Below are 27,929 nucleotides of genomic sequence, written 5' to 3'. Positions count from 1 at the left end.
TTGACTTGTTTTATGACTTTTTGCACAGCCGTACCTTCCCGCATAATGCTAGTGGCTTTACGTCGCACCGACACAGGTAGGTCTTATGGCGACGATGGGATAGGAAAGGCCTAGGAGTTGGAAGGAAGCGGCCGGGGCCTTAATTAAGGTACAGCCCCAGCATTTGCCTGGTGTGAAAATGGGAAACCACGGAAAACCATCTTCAGGGCTGCCGATAGTGGGATTCGAACCTACTATCTCCCGGATGCAAGCTCACAGCCCCGCGCCTCAAACCGCATAATGAAGACTAGGCATCTTCCCTCTCGGTATGTCTCCGAACTTAAAGACAAAATGCGGGAAAAGGAAAGAGCAAGGACGCGAGCTGGAAGGTCTTCACTTCCCTCAGATTACGTCGAATTCGCGACGCTAAGAAAGGAATACAAACAAATGCAGCGGAGTCGGGTCTGTTGAGGAAGATATTATCAGACATCCGCGAAGATTTTGGAAATTTATTAATTACAAATGAAAATATAGGCGACTATCCTCTGTGATGATTAATGACGTAAAGGAAATTAGCTCACTGAAAGAAATTCTGGATAATTTTGCGGACACTTTCAAATAATTCCATCCACCCAGTGTTCCCTGTAATTCTCACACCGAACAATTCGGGGAAATTAACTTATCATCAGTGGTAACTTCGGCATTGGAAGTCTGCGACATCTTGAAGTCGATGGATACGAAGATGTCATGTGGTCCAGATTACATTCCAGGAATTGTGTTATGTGAGTGTGCTGAGGAGCTGGCAACCCCACTAGCCACGATAATCAAGTGGTCTCTTCGTACGGGCAATTTCCCGTCCGAATGGAAGAAAGGATATGTTATTCCAGTCTTTAAGAAAGGTGACAGATCTTTATTTGTCAATTACAGACCAGTAGTTCTTCTTTCACTTATTTCCAAAGTAGCGGAAAGAGTCGTGCGCAAAGCCCTGTACAGTGCAGTCAGTGGTTTAATTAACATTAACCAGCAAGGTTTTGTCCAGAAAAACTCAACTACCAGCAATCCTGCTGTGTACTCCCACTTCATATGTAGCGCTCTGGACAATTGCAAGCAGGTTGATGCCGTGTACACGGACTTTCCAAGGCTTTCGACTCTGTGCAGCATAATGCTCTTCTGACTAAGTTGTCAGCATATGACATTCATGGAAGATTGCTTCAATGGTTTAAATGCTGTCTTCGCGACAGGAGATATTCAGTAAAGTAGGAGGGTATCATTTCTCGTACCTATCAGCCTATGTCTGGCGTTTCACAAGGTTCACTACTGGGACCTTTGTGTTTCCTTCTATTTGTTAATGATCTGCCATCACAAATCCATTCGAGCAACTACCTGTTCTATACTGATGACCTTAAACTCTACAGAGTAATTGAAATGATGAGTGACTGTGAATTGTTACAGTCTGATATAAATAATATTAGTGATTGGTGCAAAAAGTGGCATTTAAACCTAAACATTTCAAAGTGCAGTGCAGTATCGTTCACAAGAAAATCGCAAGGCAGTGAATTCAATTATCATATAAAGGATCAAGAAGTGAAGCGTGTTGATAAAGTTAACGACCTTGCTGTTATTTTTAGTAATCAAAGTGATCTACCTTTCAATGAGCATGTGTTAAATATCATTAACAAGGCATTTAAAACGTTAGGCTTCCTCAAAGGAAATTGCAAAATTTTTAAATCTGTTGTCCCTTTGAAAAGCCTGTATTTCTAGCTTATACGATATAGTCTCTAGTGTGGATTCCCTCACAGCAATAATTAGTTAATGCCTTAGAGCGAGTACAGATCACATTCTCAAAATTGATCAGTAAAAAGTGTTTGTGTATCAATCTGTCATCGATAGATTATAATTTGTTTTGTACCAATATGTGTATTGCGTCTCTTAGAACTAGGCGCAGGTATATCAACGCACGTTTCATACACAAATATGTCGGCAATTTCCTTGACTGTCGCAATTTACTCTAGTTACTCCCAATTCATATTCCTTCCCGCAACACCCGACAGGCTGTCACCTTTCACTTACCCAGGTGCAGATCGGAATCACACAGGAACTCTTGGTTGATACAGGCCCTAAGATCCCTGAATGAAATTAGCGGGATGGTGGATATATTTCATTTGTCAGCTAGTGAAATTCATGGACACCTTATGGACGCTTCATAGACAGTGTTGTTCCTTGTAACATGTTCTGTGCATTTGGTTACTGAAAGTTATACTTCCTTCCTTCGGTCATTTCAAATGTTAAACACTTTTCTGTTTTCATGGTTTATTTTCTTCCGTATGTGTTTTGTAAATACGTATATATTATATATTGCTTTAGTAGTAAGTGCTGTTAATATTTTTGCTATTTGAATGTATTATATCATCTGTAATTGGAGAATTAGTAACTCTGTTGATGATAAATAAACAAATCAAATCAAATCAAATCAAATCAAATCAAATCAAATCAAATCAAATCAAATCAAATCAAATCAAATCAAATCAAATCAAATCAAATCAAATCAAATCAAATCAAATCAAATCAAATCAAATCAAATCAAATCAAATCAAATCAAATCAAATCAAATCAAATCAAATCAAATCAAATCAAATCAAATCAAATCAAATCAAATCAAATCAAATCAAATCAAATCAAATCAAATCAAATCAAATCAAATCAAATCAAATCAAATCAAATCAAATCAAATCAAATCAAATCAAATCAAATCAAATCAAATCAAATCAAATCAAATCAAATCAAATCAAATCAAATCAAATCAAATCAAATCAAATCAAATCAAATCAAATCAAATCAAATCAAATCAAATCAAATCAAATCAAATCAAATCAAATCAAATCAAATCAAATCAAATCAAATCAAATCAAATCAAATCAAATCAAATCAAATCAAATCAAATCAAGTGTATTATATTTTAAAAATAGCTACGCGGCCAATTATGTGGCATTTCTCGTGTGTGTAAAATTTTAACAAATTATGCCTCTCAGTGACTAAAACTGTGCTTTTGAATTTGAGAAAATCCATTCTTATCATTTAGTAGATTAGCGTATTCCTCTTACTATAGCGCCCTACTTTCAATATACTGTATATAGATTACACGCCCACTTTATTTTAACAAACAGACCATTGACCCGTATGCAGTCGAGAGTAGCCGTTGAGGTGAATGAAAATAGGGAGGATGGGACTTCGATGCACTGTTAGATTTTTCGAAGTTCTCCATCCATAAGATTTCCATCCGATGATATATTTCTGAAGCAGGATTTTATACTTGGTACTCTGTCGAAACCTGGGTCAGATACAGTATACAATAATAAGTAGTTGACCATCTGAACTACATCTTGTGGGTTTATAAATGTTTGTTCCTATAGTACATATCATAGTTAATGTAATATCCTGATTCTATTTAAAATACTCTCTCTCTCTCTCTCTCTCTCTCTCTCTCTCTCTCTCCTGTACGTTAAAACGCATTAGAGCGTCTTTTCCACATCCCTTAAAATCCTCAGGATCTCACAATCTCTCAAATGTAAATAAAATCTAAGCTTTCTTATGTCATATGGTTATATTTTACCTTCTATAATCATATTTCTTAGTTCAACTCACATTCCCTTCAGATATCGGCGTTGTTAGTGTTGACTGGATTACTTAATATTCAAAGTTACCATCTGTGATTATCTTTTACATCCTAACTTTCACTATTCAAGTGGTCGTATTTCATCTTACTTCGACTGATGCCTAAGAGGTGATGCAAAATAACTTCGCTTGTCCCTTAAAGCAACGGAAACCACTGAAATCACCTAAGCTAACAGTGGCTAAATTACTGTCAATGTGTGCTAAAGCATGTTTATCTACCTGAAGAACTAGATTTCACTATTGCTCATGGCAAGAATATTGAATCGTGCCCTTTGCTTTGTGAATAAGAGGGTATTATTATTATTATTATTATTATTATTTTTTTTCAAGGTACGCAAGTTATATTATTGATGTGAAAGTCTAATACTGTATGTTTGGTTAGTAAAGTAAACTGTACAGCCTATTTCTTGCTTCCTTTTCAGTAGTCTGGCTGATAACCTTACCGACTCTCTCCACAAAATAACGATTACCAACACCTCAGTGCTTTACACCTTCAAAAATGTCCACCACTATTTGATTTAGGTTATCTTTTGGGAGACTGAGGAACTCGTTGTCTGTCCGTCACAGCAACACGCATTGTCTGGACTGTAGTGGATTTAGAGCAATCATCCGTTCTTTTCAGGATGTGGAATAGAACTCGAAAAGATTGTCTACAATGGTTTCTTTGTGTACTGATTGTTATCTCACGAGCAAAACTGTATGGGATTAATAGCCTATTTTGGCATGCATCGGAGTAGAAAAAGGCAAAATTCCATTCACTAAATGAATGACGGTATCAGCTATTGGAAAGGTATGACCATGAATGATATAAAAATTATCGACTCAATGATGAAACCCTAAGTCGCAGATCAAGAGATAAAGGAAGGTTAAATATATAAATGGAAGAGAGGAGCCTATTAAAGGTAAGCTTGAGCCATGCCATGTTCAAATGTGATTTCTTTGCCACATTGCGCGTCTCAGTTTGTGGACCGGTTGAGAAAATATTTCATACATAGGGAATATGCAGGCTGTGTAGTTCTTCACTAAATACACATATTGCTCTAAACTGTTACCATGGAGATACTCGAGGAAAAGTTCACTGATTTGCTTGAAAGTTATATCTAGCTATTTGTTAGTTGAACGACTGACACAGCTTCTGATGGATATTCTACCCGCTTGCTTATTTACTACTGAATAGTCTCTGTTGGATTTTCTCTCCACTTGCTTATTTGCTACTGCATGGTGTACCTTATTGTGTACTAGCTGCGCTCCACGTTCTTGATGGAGATATACTAATTAGCGTACAAATTACTGGTATCTCAAACTAATGAGGCCACTGCACATATTATGGATATGTTGGAGTGGAGTTGAAGATGGCAAGCTCGTCAATTAGGGCAGATCTGGACACGACAAAAGTGGATGAGGCTCGGAGGAGAGAAGCCTGCGGCGAGTGTCAGTAATATCACATAGTTATCTGCAACAACAATAGACATAAAGTGGAGTTCAATACGCTAGAGAGGTGCATGAGTAAGATCAAAATAAGAGTTTATACAGTGGCAACCTGATAGCTCAAAATGTGAACGTCTGGTTGGAGAAATTTGATAAGGACTCAGTGTTTCAGTAATTGATTCAGAAAAAACGAATGTTTTATTCCAGAGGAAGTATGATTCTAACCATATGAGGTGTAGCCCGTCTTGCATATTTCCCTAATAAAGTACCAAGTGATTTTATCTCAAAATGCCCACTACAGTAAAGTTAAACTAACTATGGTTCATACAGATGCATGGAGGTTCGTTTAGCGTAGCTGGCTGAGAACTCTGGGCAGAAGGGCAGGAGGGTAATGTGGAGCAAGAGGTCGTCTAGTTGCTTAGGCGATGGTTTGCTTTCACGTGCTCTCGTGCAGTCACTACTAAATGACAGAATCACAAAGTTGGTTTATTACAACTGTATTTGTCGTTATTAATACCCTGGTAAATATTTGATAAACACTTCTTTCTAAAAATGTGAAAGGTTTTTGTTTGCGTTTTAGTTTTTGTACACTTTCAACACACCAAGTGCGCATGATCTACATAGTTTTATCGTTGTATCTATTGAAATTTTACAGGTATACACGCTAACGAATGGATCAATGTTGCTACCGTCACTTTCATACTAAATGAACTACTCACCAGTAATGACACCCACATCAGGAACATCGCTGAGAACTTCGACTGGTACATCTTCCCAAGTGTAAATCCTGATGGCTACGAGTACACGCATACCAAGGTGAGCACCAATATACACATTGTACGTTAACTTTTCCACTTTCAGTGAAGCTCGTTAACTAAGTGAGAGTTAGAGGGCTGAATGATATTGATAAGCTTATTATTTTCAGTGATTTACCAAAATTAATCATCACCGAAGAGTTACTCTGCTTCCTACACAATTCACTGGAGGGAGTATATGGAGGGTGACTAGCGGTTTAGCTGGACAACGGCGCGCTATTCCATCCTCTAGATAATCCTTCGACGGCACAAGTCAAACTATGCACGTCCATGCTTTGGAGTGGGCTGAGGTATCTCGGTGCAAAAGATGTAGCACATACAGAAACGGTGATTTTACCTTGTAATGAATTGTCTAATGAACCCACCCTCTCCAGCGTCAAGATTCCTTTGCATTTACGCATACTTACAACAACATGAGTGACAAGTTCATATCTCCCCCGAGCAGATGAGCACTTCACACCCTCTCCCTGTACAATGTCGAGTATCTCACCTAACCCAGTTCTGCATATGCTAACAACTAACAGCTTTGTGAAGTGAAGTGCGGTCAGGTAGTAGTGATGGATTAGGTCTGTAGTGCTTCCCGGTTTATTTTGGAGTGACTTAAAGATTGTACTTGGATTAACATGAAAATCCACCCATTCAGAGGAAGTATTCTATATCTTGTCCTGTGTATTATTTCCAATCACGTTATGTTGTTATTACGTTTGCCCTAAGATGAACAATTGATCGTGAGTGCTTCTTTTTCTGACGGTAAGTCGTATAGCCCTAGGGTTAGTTAATGTTCCCCTCATCAGATGTGCTAGAAATTTATGTCTTATATCTATGCACCGTTCTTTATCGAAGGCTTGCTGGCAACATGACCTGATCACTAGTCCCGCCAGAAAGTCTCTCGTCTTTCAGTCAAATCTTTATCAGCGTCGTCGGTTTTCTTTTCATAATTTACTTTATCATCTCTCTCCTTGCACACTTATTTTGTTTAATTATTTTTTCGATTCGTTTCATCGAATTTCATAATTCATCCGTGAATCATCGTATACTCAGCAAACAATTTACTTTCATAATAAACAGTAAACTTTCATTTTTGTATTGTAAAAGTATATTACATTGAAATATAACACCAGTAATATACATGATAGGACCACGAAGAGGGATACAGTAGTAAGACCTCATTAGAGAACCTTGGCCCGTTGGCCTGGCTGTGCAAAAGGAGAAGCAAGTGGAAGCATGGAAGGGCTACTAGTCATTCCAGAGAGCATTGCTCAGAATCTGATGATGGCGAGGAGGAACTGGACGGTTCAGAGAATTTGACGAATGAGATGGAGAAAGCCTTATGCCAAGTAAATTCTGGCAAGGCAACCGGACTAGAACACATAAAGGTGGAACTGCTTGAACTGTCTGTTGTCAATAGTTATGACTTATTTCAATCTGTTCAGTCACATCTACAACAATGGAAGCATCTCTTTGGACTATCTATAGTTTGAGATCCACCTTCATCAACTTGACCAAAGTAAATAATAATGTTATTGGCTTTACGTCACACTAACTACTTTTACGGGTTTCGGAGACACCAAGGTGCTGGAGTTTAGTTCCTCAGGAGTTCTTTTACGTGCCAGTAAATGTACCGACACGAGGTTGACGTAATTGAACACCTTGAAATACGACCGGAGAGTGAGTTAGGATCAAACCTGCCAAGTTAGGGTCAGAATGCCAGCGCCTCAACCGTCTGAGCCACTCAGCCCGGCACTTGACAAATAAATCAAATTATAAACGCATACAATCCATAACTGAGAAAAATGGAAGGAAACATCAGTGATACTCAGTTTCATTTTAGAAACGGGTTTGTTATTAGGGACTCTGTGGCGTCTAACTAGGTTTAGTTCAAAAACATCTTGACTAAAAACGAATTATCTATGCTTGCTTCACGGAACGTGATGAATATTTTGAGAGTGTTAAACGTGATTTCCTTACACATGAGCTGAAACATATTGGGCTTGACGGCAATAATACTAAAATAATCATGAAGCTGTTTTAGAACCTGATAGCTCACAAGTTGGTGACAACGTTACTGAAGAGATCTAGATACAAAAAAGGCATGGGACAAGGTTATATTCTGCTCTTATCCTTTTAACTTATACCCCGAAACTAATTTTATAAACGCCCTTGATGAATTTGATAACGGCATTAAGATCAACAGGAAGCGAATGAACCCATCCGTTTTTCGGATGACACCGTGATATTTGCTGACAATTTAGAAGACCTACAATTGATATTGAACAGTATCATCGAAGTAAGCTAGGAGTTTCGCCTTAAAATACAAATCCGGAAAACAGAATTTATGGAAATTACCATGCAGAAAATCACCAATGACACACAAGGACTTGGCTCTACCCAGTCAGAAATATAACATTTTCCAGGGTAAGTATAGAGGATCTAGATCTATAAAGAACCATGTATTTAGTCGTATAAACTGAAACACAACCTTTATCAACATCCAAAACCCATCTTCATTCACTTAATCGCTTAACATTCACCACACAATACTTTACACCCACTTCCCTGCAATTGAAATGTTATTTCCCGTATCAACTAAAAATACACTCAACTAGTCTGTATCCTGGTATTTCACTATTAGGGATTGGTCAAAATTCAGAGTGGTGTGTGGTTATGCGCTTACATGTGTGTGTTCAAATACAGTATGTGAATTCATAAGGGAATCACGATGTAGAAATCGGGAGTAATGGAACTCATATTCATAAGGGAACAGTCGAACGGAAACTATAATTTATTTTGGCCAAAGGAAGTAACTTTTGAGTCATAGGAACAAAGAAATAACACAAGTTTAGAAATGATTCTCCACGTTTCACGAGGACTTTACTCCGTATCCTCGGAAGAGAAACGTTGCTTACAACTCTATTATGAATTTAGCTAAACTACTGTTCCGTAATACGGAAGAATACAAGTGTATTCTCTCCATGAACATAACCCATGGTGGTTTTGCACTTAAAATTAGGACTAATTATGACTTTATGTAAGGAGTAAAGTAGGATGTGTTAAAGGCAGGAAAAGCATAAGTAGGACTGGAATCCAACAACAGATGAGGCAGCCGGTACGAGAGATCAATCAATCATCGGCTTCAAGACAACAGAGTCTACATATGGTGAGCTTATGGCATAAGTTACTGCAAGTCTTCGCGCAACAGTTCATTTTCTTAGAGTTAATTACATTCAATTTTTCTTTTGCTTCCATAAGTTCAGATTTCGTTAATACGCCGTTACGTCACGTTTTTCATCCTAATAAATAGCTGTTTTAATTTGTATGTTCTGAAATTATTATTAATGATCCTTAAATTCCAAGTTAGAGTACTTAATGATTTGTGTCCATCACCCCACCCTTGGGAGTTTTTTGAGTCTCATTACGTATTTTTATTATTATTATTAATTACCAACTTTTATTTTCAAGCCATAAGCTTGAAGGCTGGCGCCCATGGGATATTGTTTATGGAGAAACAATGAAATATTATTTATTTATATTAATATTAAAGTGACCCGCCACGTTATAATTTTGTCAAACATCTGTGGGCCGAGTGGGTACGTCACAACTCTTCTAACATTCCCGATACCTTTGAAGTTTGAAATAATTTGACCGTTGCTCTATTAATTAAATAATTTTCTAGTTCACCATCAGATGGTTGACCGTATGCTATTCTATTTCGAGCACGAATTGATTTGGCCATATTTGCTCCAAGTCAGATATTTCACGTTTACTCGTTCGCGAGTTGCAGAATAGACAATACAAGGCCATTAGACTATTCGACTATTAAAGACTGCTGAGTCGAGGAATGGGGCGGGAGGAATATTAATGAAAAATCATTTCTATTAATACGGGCCGTGAAAGCATCAGTCAAGACACAAATGTAAATAACCATGCAGACTGATTCCCTTATATACACACTTTCACTCTCAACTCATGAAGCTCGACCGTAGAGCAAACTTACTGTGCCGATCCTGTATCTAGTGACCAGACCTTACTTTTCCACAGCCCCTGTACGGCAGTATACGTTTTTCTTTACTGATGGGAAGGTGACACTGTGAATGATGGTCAGACAGAATAGAAGGAAGAGGAGGAAAAAAGACAGGTTACGAAACCGGGTCAAAGGTCTGAAAAAAGTATGACTTCTAAGTTTAAGAGAACTATGAGGATAGAAAACGCCACATTCGAATGTCTTGAAGAAAAGTCACAACCGATTCCATTTTCTCATTCTAGGCGAATGTCTTTGCGGTGATATCCACGAAGTCCTGTGAAATTCATTTCGTACCCAGATATTACATACGCTGCTATACACACGGAATTAGCAAATACTTCCTAAATAATCTAAACCAGTGGTTCCCAAACTTGTGTGGCTTACCTCCCCTTTCTGGAGGTTGACTAACACCTATCACTCCCTTTTCGTTTTCATTGTACGCCTAATTTTAATTTAAAGTAAAGTGTAAATAATAAAGCAGTTTTATTATTTTACACAATTTTATTACATATGTAAGAACAACTAAAGCAGTTTTATCTGGTCACTCTTAAGTAAAATAGAAAAAATTAAAATGTAGATTTTTACAGATTTTTTAAGAACAAAGAAGTGAAGTAATTAACTAAGATTATTGACGTACATTTAAAAATCAGCAGTGCATGTTTTCATTTTTTAATTGGAATCTGGAAAAATTGAGAAAGTTGACAGTTCCAATTTGAAAAACTAAATTAAAGTTTGAAAGCTTTGTTATTGTTTTATGTTACTTTTTCAACGGCTGCCTTGTGCTTGGTGGATTTCAGTTAAAGCTTGAATATCCGGCATTCTGTTCATCGAGTTCAGGCGCAAGTCTCCTCTGAGGCAAATTTCCAAGTTATTTCTTTGTTTTGTGAGGAGATGGACAACGAAACTAAATCCTTTTTCAACTAAATATGTTGACGGGAACGAGTTAAGAAGTGGTTCATTTTTTCCCCACAGTTGTGCATAAGTATCAATAAGCTTCATCCAGGCTAACTCGTAACCGCTCTACTTGAAAATGATTTTCGCCTCACAGTCATACTACTAATCTAGAAACTCCGTCTGCAAAAAGTTTTCAAACTTATCCACAGCTTCAAACGAGAATGGATCTAGGATCCAATCCGGAATTTTTAACTTGGTCAAGTCTTCAAATCATGATTCCATGTCAGATTTTAACTGGTCAAGGTGATCAGTAAAAATTAAGATTTTTTTCTTTAGGGAGTTCAGGAGTCTCGTTATCTGACACTGAACACTTTTTAAGGGTCGGAAACTGAATCAGCTCTTTACGGCCAATATGTACCTTGTGAATATCAAATTTGGCGATAAATGATGAAATAATTCCTTTGGCCTTGATGAGGTTTATCTTGTTTCCTTGAAACCTTATACTGACTTCGTTCATTTTTCAAAAATACACTGACTGACAGAGCAAATGCAACACCAAGAAGGAGTGGTTCGAAAGGGATGAAAGTTGGGGAAAAAACAGAGACGGCACGGACGAATAATTGATGTTTATTTCAAACCGATATGCAGGTTACACAATGCGCACGGAATCGACTCAGTAGGATGTAGGACCACCGCGAGCGGCGATGCACGCAGAAACACGTCGAGGTACAGAGTCAATAAGAGTGCGGATGGTGTCCTGAGGGATGGTTCTCCATTCTCTGTCAACCACTTGCCACAGTTGGTCGTCCGTACGAGGCTGGGGCAGAGTTTGCAAACGGCGTCCAATGAGATCTCACACGTGTTCGATTGGTGAGAGATCCGGAGAGTACGCTGGCCACGGAAGCATCTGTACACCTCGTAGAGCCTGTTGGGAGATGCGAGCAGTGTGTGTGGGCGGGCATTATCCTGCTGAAACAGAGCATTGGGCAGCCCCTGAAGGTACGGGAGTGCCACCGGCCGCAGCACATGCTGCACGTAGCGGTGGGCATTTAACGTGCCTTGAATACGCACTAGAGGTGACGTGGAATCATACGCAATAGCGCCCCAAACCATGATGCCGCGTTGTCTAGCGGTAGGGCGCTCCACAGTTACTGCCGGATTTGACCTTTCTCCACGCCGACGCCACACTCGTCTGCGGTGACTATCACTGACAGAACAGAAGCGTGACTCATCGGAGAACACGACGTTCCGCCATTCCCTCATCCAAGTCGCTCTAGCCCGGCACCATGCCAGGCGTGCACGTCTATGCTGTGGAGTCAATGGTAGTCTTCTGAGCGGACGCCGGGAGTGCAGGCCTCCTTCAACCAATCGACGGGAAATTGTTCTGGTCGATATTGGAACAGCCAGGGTGTCTTGCACATGCTGAAGAATGGCGGTTGACGTGGCGTGCGGGGCTGCCACCGCTTGGCGGCGGATGCGCCGATCCTCGCGTGCTGACGTCACTCGGGCTGCGCCTGGACCCCTCGCACGTGCCACATGTCCCTGCGCCAACCATCTTCGCCACAGGCGCTGCACCGTGGACACATCCCTATGGGTATCGGCTGCGATTTGACGAAGCGACCAACCTGCCCTTCTCAGCCCGATCACCATACCCCTCGTAAAGTCGTCTGTCTGCTGGAAATGCCTCCGTTGACGGCGGCCTGGCATTCTTAGCTACACACGTGTCCTGTGGCACACGACAACACGTTCTACAATGACTGTCGGCTGAGAAATCACGGTACGAAGTGGGCCATTCGCCAACGCCGTGTCCCATTTATCGTTCGCTACGTGCGCAGCACAGCGGCGCATTTCACATCATGAGCATACCTCAGTGACGTCAGTCTACCCTGCAATTGGCATAAAGTTCTGACCACTCCTTCTTGTTTTGCATTTGCTCTGTCAGTCAGTGTATCAGAAAGGTACGCAAGTTCCAACTTGCGTTGCTTCAAATTCTCCCTTTAAAAGCGGATCAGACGTGTCGGAAAACTCAGTAACCCTATCAAATAATTAGAATAAACGCCGCTAACAGTTTCCATCGGAAAGCCACCTCACGGCCGTATGTAAAAGCAAGTTGTCGAATTCCTCATAATTTTCAAGGCAAAGTTGTCGGAACAGACGGTCATTGAGGGAATCAGCTTTTATATTGTTCACACCGTAATAACTAGTTGTAGGGTTTCATGCAGGATACCACTCAATTTTTTCGCAGCTAACAATGACGATGATTGACACAGCGAATAGTGATGATAATAATGTTATTTGCTTTACGTCCCACTAACTAATTTTACTGTTTTCGGAGACGCCGAGGTGCCGGAATTTAATCCCACAGGAGTTATTTTACGTTTCAGCAAATCTACCGACACGAGGCTGACGTATTTGAGCACCTTCAAATACCACCGGACTGAGCCAGGATCAAACCTGCCAAGCTGGGTTCAGAAGGCCAGTGCCTCAACCGTCTGAGCCGCTCAACCCGGCGAATAGTGATGATCTGTGGCACTTCTTTCTTAAGGTGGGCTAGAAACCCAGCATGATGACCTGACATGGCAGGAACACCGTCTGATGCGCAAGCGCTCAAGTTTGTTAGGGAATCTCTTTTTCCACAAAATAATCTTGCACCACTTTAAAATCGACGATCCCTTCGTATTAGTGATCAAAGTTCCTAGCAAACAACATTTCCTTGGTAATTTCCTTTTGCTCATTGATGAACCTCACGTAAGCTAATGAAATTGCTTTGTTATTAGTCATAGTTGATTCATCAATCTTCAAAGCAAATTCACTTTTTTTAAACAAATTGGTGAGTTAGGATTCAACGTCGGTGGCCATTTCGTCAATTCGCCTGAAAACAGTATTGTTGCTTAAAGAAACCGATTGACTTATTACTAGGGCCCTCACCTTGCTTGATTTCAACAATTTTTTGGTAGCCGGTAAGACAAGAGTTTCGCCAATTGTGTGAGGTTTATCACATATAGCGATCAATAAAGACATCTCGTAAGAAGCGAGAAGACCTTTGTCAAGATCGGTTGCTCGTTTTTCTAAATAATTCACTCACATTAGCCCGTTTATCAGCTTTAGCTTTGAGGTGTTGAAAATAACTAAGTTCTTTACTCACTTTATGACCATGTACTCTTGATAAATGATATTTCATTCACGAAGGCTTCATGGCTTCATTACTCATAAATGTTGTAGAGCACAAAAGACAATGTGGAAAAGCGATAAAACCAATTTTAAATACTCAGCTAGGTATTGACGACACGTCTTCGTTTTTGAATCCATTGCACATGAATTTCTACACTTCAAAACAAACGCACAAAGGCAGAAAAGACACGCACAAAAACTGACGGTGAGGCACTCAAAGGCTAGTTAAGACTGAAGACGAATGTGGGTCAATGGCAAGTGTGTTGTGAAGGCAGGAGGAGGAGGGAGTTGAGTCACCAGTCGGCGGCGCTGAGCAACAACAGGTGGGGACTGTGGATAAGGGTGAGTGCAGTGACCCTGCCGGCTGAGAATAGCTAGTGACTAGTCCTATGCGGCAACTTTTACTGTACAGTACTATTTTAATTTTTCCCTCTTTGAATACTCATCGCCCCACACTTATTTATTGCCCCCCTGATAACCCAAATCGCCTACTTGTGTTCGATCGCCCCCAGGTTGGGGGCCACTGATCTAAACAGCCTCATAAAAATAACTGAAGAGTATTTCAAAATGATAACTCTGTTACATTCAGCTCGTTAATGGGCTGTTTCAGGACCGTAACTGGCGCAAGAATCGAAGACCTGGAACGATCTGCACAGGCACCGACCCAAACCGTAATTGGGACTACTACTGGTTGGGTAAGTATTTCATATGATCCTAGTAGAAAAGTACTATTCATAATCTGATCAGAAGTGTGTGCAGACCTCCTCGAACTTTAATAATATTGTCCCTGTGAAAAACTTCCTAGTAGTGGACATCAGTCATGCTTTAACACTGACGAGGAGACATTTTACCAGGTGCGCAAGCTTATCAGTAGCCAGAAGAGTTCCTGATGTTGGTTGTTGGGTTTTTGGAATGAATCAGCATTCTAATTTATCCAAAGGTATTCTAAGAGATTCAGGTCATTATTTTTGGTTGTTCAGTTCATTTTCACAACCTTAATGACCATAAACCGCCCTTGGGCGGACCTTGGTTTTGGCAGGAGGTAATGTAATGACTTACAATGCAGCAGTACAGTGCAGTGGCCGCTGCAGTTGATGAGCTGCAAAGTGAACATTTCACCTTTGAAACACTGAACCCCAGCTAATGTGACGGCACTGGACAGAGCACATCTAGGAAGGTGTGATTTGGAGAAATGAGAAACACTGTAATATATGGTAGTTCAATGGAAGCGTTTCAACAGTGAATTTTGGACGAAAAGCGTTACAAGGGTTTCTTTGTTTACAGAATACGCTTGTATTTTGGAACAGCTCGCAGATCTATACTTGGAAGTATAGATTAAAATTTCGACCAGTTTTATGTTGTCTACGGTAAAGGCCAGTTAGCTGATGTTTGTATGAACATGGCTATTCCCTGTATGTAAGGCAAACTATATGCGGGTATGATTCTGTGGACAGTAAAGATCCACAAATTCCTTCATCAGTATATAACACTATATTGTATCTCAATGAGCACCTTTCGGATGAATTTGGGTGCCTTTAGCCTTCAAATGCAAGGTTTAAGCATCATATTGTGCTAGAAAAAGTTATTTTAAGTAGACGGTTGTATTGACGGTTGTGCTTGGGAAACTGAACCTCAAGACTCTTTCTGCTCGGAGGAAAGTAGCCGACCTAAAGCTGCTATACAAAGCAGCTAATGGTCTGTTTAGGTCTCCAGATTTAGATTCCTTATTCCCCCTCCACGTCCCATCCCATAGTAGTAGAATGAAGACCCTATTCTATATTCCTTACTCCCGGCTTTCTCTTACCCAAAGGTCCCTTTCTGTACGTATTCCAGCAATGTTTAATACATTATCTATCAACAAGAACTTAGACATCTTCGTAAAGTTTCCTTCCTTGTGTCATGATATTTCTAACATTCCTTCTTGTTCTTTCCCGTTCTGCTCCTGTATTTACTGTAAATGTATTTTTCTTCTTTAATATCGTTGTTTATGTAAATATGTATTATATATGCTTGTACAGTTTTTATTGTGTATATTTGTGTCCTTTGTAAATATTTATATATCTTTCATTTTAGATTCATACCTATTGTACTTAGCTCGGATCTTTGTAATTCGGTGTTATGCTGTTGCTGATCCTGAATAAATAAAATAAAATAAAGAATAAAATAAAAAATCCAGATAGAGTAGTTGATTCTCAATTGGTACTAATATGTTTCAAATTAAGTGTGAGGTCCTCTTGATTTTAGACGAAGGTGCCAGCAGCGATCAATGCAGTGAGAGTTACGCCGGTAGCAGCGCATTTTCTGAAGTGGAAACTCGATCGCTCTCTGAATATCTCACCAGTCTTGTAAGCAAGCTCCAGGTGTATCTGTGTTTCCATAGCTACAGCCAGCTACTCATGATTCCTTACGGCTTAACACATGAAGTTGCTGACAATTACGACGCCTTGGTAAGTTAGACATCTGCCATGTACTAGTACTTAAGATACTGAACATTCTTATTCCTACAGATTTATACATTAAATTTTATAAAATTTCCAATAAGGGAAATTTCGATACTGTTTTCCGTTTCTAATCATTTAGAGTGTCGTGACAGGGACAGGAACTCATGACTATGCAAGGTTGTCTGGTTTCAAGAGCAGTTGAGAAACGTGTAGCTGAGGAAGATCAAACTATGTGTGGAAGAAGAAGAGGTCCTGTAGCTTCCCTCCAAATATTTGACTGATGCTATATAAAACTGTGTACGATGAAGATGGTTGTAGCCAAATAGGAAGTCTATTAAACTCTGTACTGGCTTCTTCTAAGTATCAAGTCTTGTAATAATAATAATAATAATAATAATAATAATAATAATAATAATAATAATAATAATAATAATAATAATAATAATAATAATCAACCTCTCCTCAGGCGGGCAGAGGATTCCTCTAGCAACTGATACGGTGGTTCCCGACGAAAGACTGAGAGCCCCGCGTGCACTCAGCTTTTTTAGCCCTCAATGGCCACACTCAAAGCTCTGGAATCCCCTATTAGCCTCTTCTCGTAGTCTTGTTAATATAGAATTTTACCGAACCATTGGATAGCAAATCATATGGCCCGAATCCAGTGTCTTTACAAGTAGTGTAGCTCCTGTGTATAAAGGAAAGGTTGGTGATAAGCAAAAAGCCGAAAATTACAGGCCAGTCAGTTTGACATGTGTTACATGTAAGCATTGATAATGCATTATTTCTGATTATGTAAGATATGTTTGCGAAATTAAGAACTGGTTCGACAGAAGACGAAAGACCGAGAGAACTGCGTGCACTCAGCTTTTTTAGCCCACATGGCCAAACGCAAAGCTCTGGAATCCCCTGTTAGCCTCTTCTCGCTGAGTCTTGTTAATAAGGGAATATTATTCCCCTGAATCTCAACTTGTAGGATTCCAGCAATATATAGCAGATATCTTAGACTCGAGAGGTCAAATGGACTGTATTGCGATTGACCTATCTAAGGTATTTGATTGGGTAGATTGTGGGAGACTACTCGGCAAAATTAGTGCTATTAGACTACACAAAAGAGTGACTGAATTGGTGGCTATATTTCTTGAAAATATAACTCAGAGAATTAGAGTAAGTGAAGCATTATCTCATCCTGTAATCATTAAGATGAGAATTCATGAAGGCAGTATTGTTGGATTTTTATGTTTTCTTATATAGATATTATATGAGTAAAGAACTGGAAACAGATATAAGGCGATTTGAGAATGATGTCATACTGTACAGAGTGGCAAATAAGTTACATGTTTGTGAACAACTGCAAAAGGACATCGATAATGAAATGGCATATGGCTTTTAGTGCCGGGAGTGTCCGAAGACATGTTTGGCTCGCCAGGTTCAGGTTTTTCGATTTGACTCCCGTAGGCGATCTGCGCTTCGTGATGAGGATGAAATGATGATGAAGATCACATATGCACCCAGCCCCTGTACCGGAGAAATTAAACCAAGTTTGGTTAAAATTCTTTACCCTGCCGGGAATCGAACCCGGGGTCCCTGTAACCAAAGGCTAGCACGCTAACTACTTAGCTATGGAGCCGGACAGGACATCGATAATGTTGTGAGATGGGCAGTAGGCACTGGTTTGATAATAAACGGGGTTAAAAGACAGGTCGTGATTTTCACTAATAGGACAAGTCCTCTGAGGTTTAAGTACTGCGCCGATGGGGTGGAAGTTCGTTAGGGTTATCACTGTAAGTACCTGGGTGTCAATATAAGAAAAAAGATCTTCATTGGGATAATCATATAAACGGGAATGTAAATAAAGGGTACAGATCTCTACACATGGTTATGAGCGTATTTAGGGATTGTAGTAAGGCTGTAAATGCCTCCGTGGCTCAGACGGCAGTGCAGCGGCCTCTCATCGCTGGATACCGTGGTTCAAATCCCGGTCACTCCATGTGAGATTTGTGCTGGACAAAGCGGAGGCGGGACAGGTTTTTCTCTGGGTACTCCGTTTTTCCCTGTCATCTTTCATTCCAGCAACACTCTCCATTCTCATTTCATAGCATCTATCAGTCATTAATAAATCACGTTGAGAGTGGCGACCCCATCGTACTAATAGCCTATGTATGATTCATTCATTACATCCCTGACCCGGTCAATGTCTGGAAAACAGGCTGTAGGATTTCAATAAGGCTGTAAAGGAGAGGGCATATAAAGTCTCTGTTAAGATCCCATCTAGAGTATGGTTGCAATGTATGGGAATTACTTGATTACTTGATTCGAAAACTGGTGAAAATCCAAAGAAATGCAGCTCATTTTTCTGCTTGTTTTCCGACAAAATAGTAGCGTTACGAAAATGTTGCCAAGTTTGTGCTGGGAAGGCTTGGAAGAAAGGAAACGAGCTGCTCGACTAAGTGATATGTTCCGAGCTGTCAGTGGAGAGATGGCGTGGAGTGATATTAGTAGACGAATAATTCTGAGTGGTGTTTTTAAAAGTAGGAAAGATCAAAGTATAAAGATAAATTTGGAAGACAGGAGGACAAATTGGAGCAAATATTAGTTTATAGGAAGAGAAGTTAGGGTCTGGAATAATATGCCAAGTGAGATATTTAGTTAATTTCCAAATTATTTGCAATTATTTAAGGAAAGACTAAGTAAGCAACAGGGGTAGGGAATCTGCTACCCAGGCAACTGCCCTAAATGCAGATCAGTAGTTATTCACTGACACGTTAAAGCTCACTGATCGTGTGGTAGTCGGTATCGCATTTAGGGGAAATACTATGAGACAATATCACTCTACGTATTAACCAGAGGAGAAAAGGGAAGGGACAGGCCATTTGTGGAACTCAAGCTAACGGTTAAATCCTAAATTTATCGAGGTTGCAAGAAAATCCAAGTTTGCCAGCTGAGGCCGAATAAAGGGCATTGAACTGCGTTTATCGGATAGGGAGGAATTTGGAAGCTTTATAAATGTGTAAACTTAATAAAATTATTAAACGTATAAGGTGAAATATATAGGGCGAATATATCAATTACTACCCGAGGCGTCAGTATATGTCTACATTCATATAGTAATGACACTCTTTAATTGTTGATCGGATAATTCCTCTTTTATAAGGCAGTATAACTGAACATGGTTCAGTCTTGTAGGTTCGACGTATACTCCTACCCAGTTCTGAACCTACTTACAGAGGAAGGCGAACATTTTAGGTGATAATTGATTATATTGACCTGGAATAGAATTGTAATTAATGGAAGTACCATGTATTTGAACTTTGATGTTGTACCAATGAGAATTAGTTGGAAAACAAATGATTTAGAACCAATCTGGTGGGTAACATAAGAGTATAGTTTCGATATCATCCAACATTGCAGCTTCCACGGAGGATATAGAACGGCAGCCATCTAAGTCGCAAAATAAAGACTGTGACTTAAAAATTTCTAGTAGTATATAAGCATGATAATAGTAGAAGTATTGATATTTCCTTAACCCTCTACTGCATACTGTTGCCATTAGGCAACAAATAACTTTTCATCTGTGTAAATGGATAAATATTCTAGACAGAGGTAGTACAGTCAATTAAACATATATCCCAGTGATGCCTTTTTTTATTTTTTTATATACATAACATAAGACAAAACAGCCCTACAGCCAAAGATACTCCTTCCACCCCGTCAACATCCACGCGAACCAACCACCGTTTATTTTACGTGGGCCCTCCCCATCATATTACCACAGGCTTCAGGAGTACCTCTGGCTCAACCTCAAAGACATTACCGACCTACGGTCGTGCAAGTATACTTGCGCCCTGCAATACGTACCCATGGTCAGTAGGCAGTAATGTTCGGACTTTGAATGTTAAAAGCTTAGCGTAAAATCGTGAAAAATCGTATATATATATATATTCCAAGATGGCAATCCACATCACATACGAGTGTTAAGCTATTAGGCCCAGTTAAGAATTGCTGGTATATCCAAAACACTAAGCGTATGTTGAACATTAAAGCTTGACATTTTCTTCACCAAACGGAAAAGAAAAATAATTCATGCAGTAGAGGGTTAACGTCCATTAGAAATGCTAAACATTTGAAAAGACGCCGGGTTTGTCCTGCACAGTTTCTTTAACAAATCAGAAGCGAACCTTACGGAATTGTATTTTGTAATCAACATAATCAATAGTTCAACGTTCGTTTCATCGTATAACATTCCATTGAAATGGATAATGCCGTTGTATTTCTACAGAAATTGCAATATGAAATGTAAATCTTTTATCTTTGAAAGCTGAGAGCACTGGTGTAAGCGGAAGCTGCAATAATAACTGTTTAATCATCGTACTACTGGCGTACCAAACTTAAATGAAACCAGATGATTCATTCCGTGGTTATTGAGACTGGATGGTTGTGGGCAACAGTTGGAAGGATTTCGAAAGTTTGAAAGTAATTCATATTTATTTATGAAACGAAAATCTGTATAATTAGCGGTTAACAAACGAAAAATGAATAAAATAAGTGTATCTACGTGTGCTGCACTATAACCACGCCAAATATGGCCTAAGATATGTTAGATCTTAATCAAAGACAATATTAGTTGCTAGAAAACCTTCACCGAGCAAGTTGGTGTGAGGTTAGGATTGTGCAATTTTGAGCTAGCATTCGGGAGATAGCGGGTTCGAACTCCACTGTCTGCAGCCCTGAAGAGGTTTTCCGTATTTACCCATTTTCATTCCAGGTAAGTCCTGGGGATGTACCCTTATTAAGGCCACGTCCGATTCCTTCCCACTCCTATCCCTTTCCTATCCTATCGTCGCCATAAGACCTATCTGTGTCTGTGCGACTTGAAACAAATTGTAAAATATATATTATATTCCTGGCCAATTTCAGGTGGCAGCATAGTCATAACAGTAACTTAAAATATTTGAAGGTACCTGAACGGTACATCCATCGTATGATGCTCCGTTCAAATGGGTATTTCTGCTTAGGCAGTACGAAAGCTGGAATGCAAAATTTTAATCATTTTCCTTTTGCATTTGTCAGCACTGCCTTAAACAGGTGTTTCAAGAATACATACGCATGAGTAGTGCTAAACATTCACCAAGTTTGACTGAAATTAGTCAAGAAGTCCAGTCGTTGTTCAGGTAGTACTAAAAGAATCGATCGCGATATTGACAGTACAGAAATCGGGAGTACGGACGTTATTATTTCATGATAAAAGTAACATCAGAATTGAGGAATCATGGGATACGATGAAATATATTGAGCATACAGACAGGAAGTCATTCACACACGCGAATACAAAGTGATACCATGCATTAACTAAAGTCTGATATGCATGATTTTTATTTATTAAATATGTCCTTCGTTTGATTATCTAGAAAGTTTATTGGAAGCTAAATACAGCAAGAAGAGTTCATACATGTTTTTACTGTGTATACGCTGCTTCATGAATACCAACACGATTGTCACTTGAAGCAAACGTCTTACTTCATTTCTTTCATTCACCTTTCATCTTCTTCAGAATGTAACCTTACCTATTTCAAAACTTATTACGAATTTCAGCGCGATAAAAATGATGAGGCCTTTCTCTTATTGTAGAGTAGTGTTGCAATAAGCCGAGAGTAAAGCCAGTCCAAGTGAAGAAATATTCAAAAATTATCTCGTAGCATATATGAAATAGGCCTATTTGAATTTGTTTACGAATTTCTCTTTAACTCATGTTTCAGATATACTACACCATATAACTAAGGTTTGAAAGCAGGCTATATTTTTTTAAAATTATAACTATAAATTTGTGGATTTTCTTCAAATCATTTCCCCTATGGGATATTCACAGTATTACAGAATTAAGTTCCTTAATTTTTCTGTCATGATGAATGTTAATAAATGCAGATTTTTATTTTTGCAGGTAAAGCTCGGAAACAAGTCCATCCAAGCTCTCGCAAGAAGATATGGAACACAATATAAATTTGGCACCATTCACGACATTATATGTAAGTTTCAGGCTTAACTAATGTACAGTGCACCGTAGGTTACGTATCAAATTGGGAGTATGTATGTCGTCATGGCTGTATGTGATTAATGGTGTAATTTGTGAGTTAAGTGTAACTGTTTGATCCTCTCATTCGTCCGTTTGTTGATCCAGAACTATCCCATACATTAGGTTAGTATAGATCGTCCTGCAACTAATGAGAACCGTCGTTAATGGATGCACCAAGCAGGTTCCGTGTGGGGTGGGGGTATGTAAGCCGTTGTGTGAGGGTGTAGACAGAGTGAAGCGTTTGAAATACTGGCCAGAGAGAAGAGGGAACTGGCCGCTGAATAAATGTATATACCACAGTTCCAGTTTCAGTGTGAAATAAACATCTGGCTCCTGCTTTTCTTGAAACAAATATTGTAAAAGGAAGCAAAGTTCTATTGTAGAGAGTGCTTCAGATACATACAGAAAAATAATTTGCGTTGCCTAAAGTAATCTGCTTCAGAGAAGTACAGATTCAGTCCAAACTCTCGACGTATCGAAAATCTCTCTTCTTTACCAATAGAGTGGGGCAGCCTGCTATTAATGAAGGCGAATTCTGCGGGTTCATAAGGAAAAAAATATAAAGTCTTTTAAAGTGTCAATAGACGGGGGTTCAAGCATTGTGCAGGAGGGGAGGGGTATTTGTTGACATTATGACACCACTCACACTTGAGCATTAGTTCACTTTCACGATGAATGTTATTATTATTATTATTATTATTATTATTATTATTATTATTATTATTATTATTATTATTATTATTATTATTAAAAATTTGAAAATCCTCAGCTTGTTTCCAGTTATTCGACCTGATCAGGAATGGAATGAATGAAGCCCCATCTAGCAGCGAGGATAGGAATTGTGCCGACTGCGAAGCCAGTCGCACTCCTCTAGGGCAGTGATTAATGACTGACAGACGAAATAAAATGGCGTATGGCTTTTAGTGCCGGGAGTGTCCGAGGACATGTTCGGCTCGCCAGGTGCAGGTCTTTTGACTTGACAACCGTAGGCAACCTGCGCGTGGTGATGAGGATGAAATGATGGTGAAGAAATGTACGATGGAGACACTGTATTGAAATTTGACTGTAGACCCACCGCTTCTCAACATATTTGCTCCACAGCCTGGCAGTATTAACCAGAACTTTCCGAGTAGGTATGACAGACTCCATCAAGATGAATTTTCTGAGTCCTACGCGTATTTCCAGAGGCATATCCAAACTGCCTTCTTCAATCCTAATGGTTGCAATTGGGTTTGGATGAGATTTTAAGTATCCAGTCCAGTGAACTTACCCTGTTTACGGATTCTCGATCAAATTTGTATTTTATGGTAAGTGACCTAATTTTTATGATAGGCCTACGTTAATATGGCATATTGAGACTCTATTCCTGCCCATCATTGATCGGAGGTGGAATGAAGAAGATTTGGGATAGAACCTTTTGTTTCAACATCCTTTACATAAAGATTTTTGTATTGTGTTATTTCACCGTTTGCAGACGTCTTTTGTTTTAGTGGATAAAAACGGTTTATGTTTTATTGTGATTTCAGATCCTGCAAGTGGGAGTAGTATTGATTGGGTTAAAAAGAACTTGAAAATACCGTATACATTCGTCTGGGAGCTACGTGACACTGGGGAGTACGGGATGCTCCTTCCAGCAGATCAAATTATTCCCACTGGACAAGAAACACTGGACTCGGTCATATCTATCTTAGAGGATGTACAGGATTTAGAGAAAACGAAGATGACTGGCTAAAATTTAATAACAAATAGTATCTTACAATTTGATATTAACTCTAAATGGCACCAGTTCATGTGATGTTGATTTGAAATGGCAGTATAAATGAACAGTGTTATTATTAATAATAATTCATTTTTTAAATATTTATTGTTGTTGTTAATTTGTTAATCACTCCATAGTCTGGTTTCATATAGCCATGTGCGTCAACCTATTATGTACTTCCTGAACTATATTCTTGTTCGCAAATTCATGTTATTACCTCTATACCGCTCTTTTGATATGCATTTTCCTTTAAAACTAAGCGAAAGAGGCCCCTACCTCCAACGTGTAAGCTATCAGTCTGTATATTTTTAGGTCAGACTTGACCAAGTTCTTCACCTCTTACGTTTGGTATCTCTTCATGTGTGATTCGATGTACCAATTTCATCTTCAGTATTCTGCTGAGCTGTTACGTGTGATAGGCTTGTATTGTTATATTCCTTGTCCGGTTCCATGGCTAAATGGTTAGCGTGCTGGCGTTTGGTCACAGCGCGACCTGTGTGAACCTCCTGGCATAATCAATTACTGAATGTAGTCGCCCATTTGCCTTGATTGTCGGCGACAATTGTGTCCATTTGATATTGCACGTATGTATAAAACCTTTATTATTCTTCTTTGACCTGGTTAATTTCATGTTAAACATTTTCCCTTCCTTCTTTTCTTTCCTTGATGTTTGTTTGAATAAATTGTGAATTCGAGTACTTCTCAGCTTTCGTTCTCAAGTAGCATTAGTCCTTGGTAGATTTAATTTAAGGGACCGGTCTCCTGTTCAAGGCCTGTTTCTTACATGCTTTTCTCAATTGCGGTTTTTGTTTATTTTGTTTATTGTGCCTCTGTGGACTGCATACGTGGGACTTTCGAGTGTGTTTGGGGTGGGTGTTTGGCTCAGGATGCAATCAACATACTTATGTCGTCCCATACTAAAGAATGCACGAATAACGTTTTGCTGTTCTGTTGTGACATCGTCAAAGATCATAAGAGAATTAGGAAGTATATCGTCCGGTGATGGTACTTGCTCGTGTGAATTAAATTCAAAATATTTTATTCCATATTCAGCCAGATCGTGCATTACAGTTTGTAGAATAGTATATAGCGATTGATAGAGTGACTTTGCGAAAACGCAAATATTCTCGAAGCGTATAACATTTAAAGAGGTAATAATTGTAAGTAAAAAATTTGTTTTCCCTCATCCTGATGGGCTTGATATGATACATCGAACAGTAAAAGGAAACAACGTTCCACGACGTTTTTTTATTCGTACTAGAACTAGGTAAGAGGTGTAGCACAATGTCACTAACAGGTAATGTGTCTTGCTGCTTTATAATCTTCATGATAACTGAATAATAAAGTAGGCAATAGTAATATATATATATATATTAAACGAAGCAAGAGGTAACGGTTAGTTTATGATTTGCTCTTGACGAGTATAGTCGTGTACAGAATGGTGAAACAATGATATCCAAACGATATGAAGAAGAAGAAAACTGTCGGATGGAAAGATGTTACAAAGGCTGCACCAAAAGCTATTCGAGGGGAATAAAATCCGCTTGTAGCTATTACTAAGGCACTACGCCCAGCAAGAGCGATAATTTCTCCAATGTGCAGAGGAATGTTTAGTAAACATTCACGAATTATTCCTGTACCAAAACGAGGAGAATTTCTTCCTGCGCTGTTTGCTGGACTAGCAGCTTTAGGGTCATTGCTGGGTGGTGCTAGTGCTGTAGCAAGAACTGTTAAGGCTGTAGAAGAAGCGAAACAATAGTTGAAAGCGAGTGAACGTCATAACAGGACGATGGAGGCAATAGAATTACGAGGCAAAGGTGTACACATGAAGCTAGCACCATACAAAAAAGGGTTTGGCATCTACATATCTGCAAAAAAGGTCTACTGAATGCACTGCCACATCGAGCTCTGACGCATGAATACGTTTTTGCGTTTGCTAAACAACTAGGAATTATTTATTTTCGAGGTGTGTATATGTGCGATCAACTACCAGCGTGCCCACGTGAACGTGAAAGTGCCGTATTAACTCAGACAACAGTCGCGGATCTGGAACTCATTACGTTCCTTATGTAAAACCTAAATCTAAAGTATGGTAATTCGATAGCTATGGAGACTTACCTCCTCCCTTTGAGCTCATACGTTATTTCGGAAGCAGTGCAGACATTGTTTACAATAAAAACTGTGTGCAAAAATTGAATACAGGCATGTGGGGACGATTGTGTCTTATGTTCTTATAACAAACCCAGACAGTAGAGAAAGAGCATTAGTGTGTACGTGATGACTAATAGTGAAAGAACGTTTGCTGTACGTGGAGAAGGACCTGAAACACCCGTCTATTTTAATCCACCGAACGAACTTGGCTATCATCTACATAGTCTTGGACTAGTATCGTTAGAAAGCTACAATAAAATCTATAATGTGCGTGGTGGTGTAAACAAGTTCTATTACGATGAGTACGTGCTAACGCTATCCTCAGGCAGTTATTCAGTAGACGATATTCATGAAAGTATTGGAAGTACGTTAATTGATCAGTTTGGAGAAGAGAGTTTTAGTAATCATAATTACAAGTTCTCAATTATTTTAAGCAACATTACACATAAATGTGTTATTGAATCATCATTTAAGATTGACTTCAAATCACAACCTGATACGATTGGACCATTGCTTGGATGGGAGCTCCTACCGAACGTACGTTACGAGTCTGATCAACCGATAACACTCTTCGATGTTTATCATGTGAACATAACTTGTAACATTATTACAGACTTGAATAGTAATCTACAAACTTCGCACGTCCTGCACGACTTTATTGTTACAGGGGAACGTGGATTTACTATTCGTGAGAAACCAGCAGTTGTTCTTTACCATCCTGTGTCTGTAAAACACATTAGTAACATTACTCTTAGGCTTGTAAATAAACATAATCAGCTTATTCATTTAGATCGGCACGCGTACGTAGCTTACAAACTTCATCTCAAACCGGTATGAAAAACATCTATAAAATACGGTGTACATTCCGAAGACATACTACATGTTTGCGAAGACTCATCGAGTTAACAGATAACCATAAGCAGTTACTCCAAGAATTAGGTTATAAGCTACAAGAACAAAATGGAAGAAATAATGCTAGACATTATGAATACAGTAGAAACTGGTGAAGGTGTAGTTCGAAGTGAGCTTCATTCTTATCAACCGTTTACGTTTGGATTAGATAGCAATGATGAAATTCACTTTATTATTAATCAGCAAGATGTATACACCTTACCATACGAAAGCTACCTCTATATTGAAGGACGACTAGATAAGTCAGATGGAAGTGGTCCAAGCACATCACAACTAAACAACCATGCTCTAGCTTTTCTCTTTTTTGAAGCTCGATATGAAGTAAATAATGTTGAAATAGATAGAGCGAAGAATGTTGGTATTACAAGTGCAATGGGACTCTACCCTTCTTTTTGTGAAGAAGAAAGTAATCTTTTGCGGATGGTAGTATGGTGTCCAAAAGCTACTGACAACTGGATGATTAATGACGATGGAACTTGTACAGGTATGTTATCATTGAAACATATTTTTGGCTTAACAGAAGACTTTACACGTATTATAATCAACGCAAAACAATAGCTTATTCTGATCCGTTGTCGAAGTGATTACAATTCTCTTAAAGCAGCAGAAACACCAGTAG

General features: G+C 39.1%; 1 protein-coding gene across 1 annotated transcript in view; it reads left to right on the top strand.

Moving 5' to 3' along the window:
• LOC136862933 (zinc carboxypeptidase) overlaps positions 1-24,350 on the top strand; it is a 106,014-nt gene extending 81,664 nt beyond the window's left edge. The window contains exons 6-10 of the mRNA XM_067139222.2: positions 5,735-5,895; positions 14,591-14,675; positions 16,225-16,427; positions 22,357-22,441; positions 24,015-24,350. Coding sequence (XP_066995323.2) covers positions 5,735-5,895; positions 14,591-14,675; positions 16,225-16,427; positions 22,357-22,441; positions 24,015-24,220 — 740 coding nt within the window. The 3' untranslated portion in view covers positions 24,221-24,350. The remainder of the gene's footprint in view (positions 1-5,734; positions 5,896-14,590; positions 14,676-16,224; positions 16,428-22,356; positions 22,442-24,014) is intronic.
• The last annotated feature ends 3,579 nt before the right edge of the window (positions 24,351-27,929 follow it).

The sequence above is a fragment of the Anabrus simplex genome, chromosome 2 (assembly GCF_040414725.1).
Source record: "Anabrus simplex isolate iqAnaSimp1 chromosome 2, ASM4041472v1, whole genome shotgun sequence".
Taxonomy (NCBI): Eukaryota; Metazoa; Arthropoda; class Insecta; order Orthoptera; family Tettigoniidae; genus Anabrus; species Anabrus simplex.
This window is presented reverse-complemented; position numbering and strand designations above follow the sequence as displayed.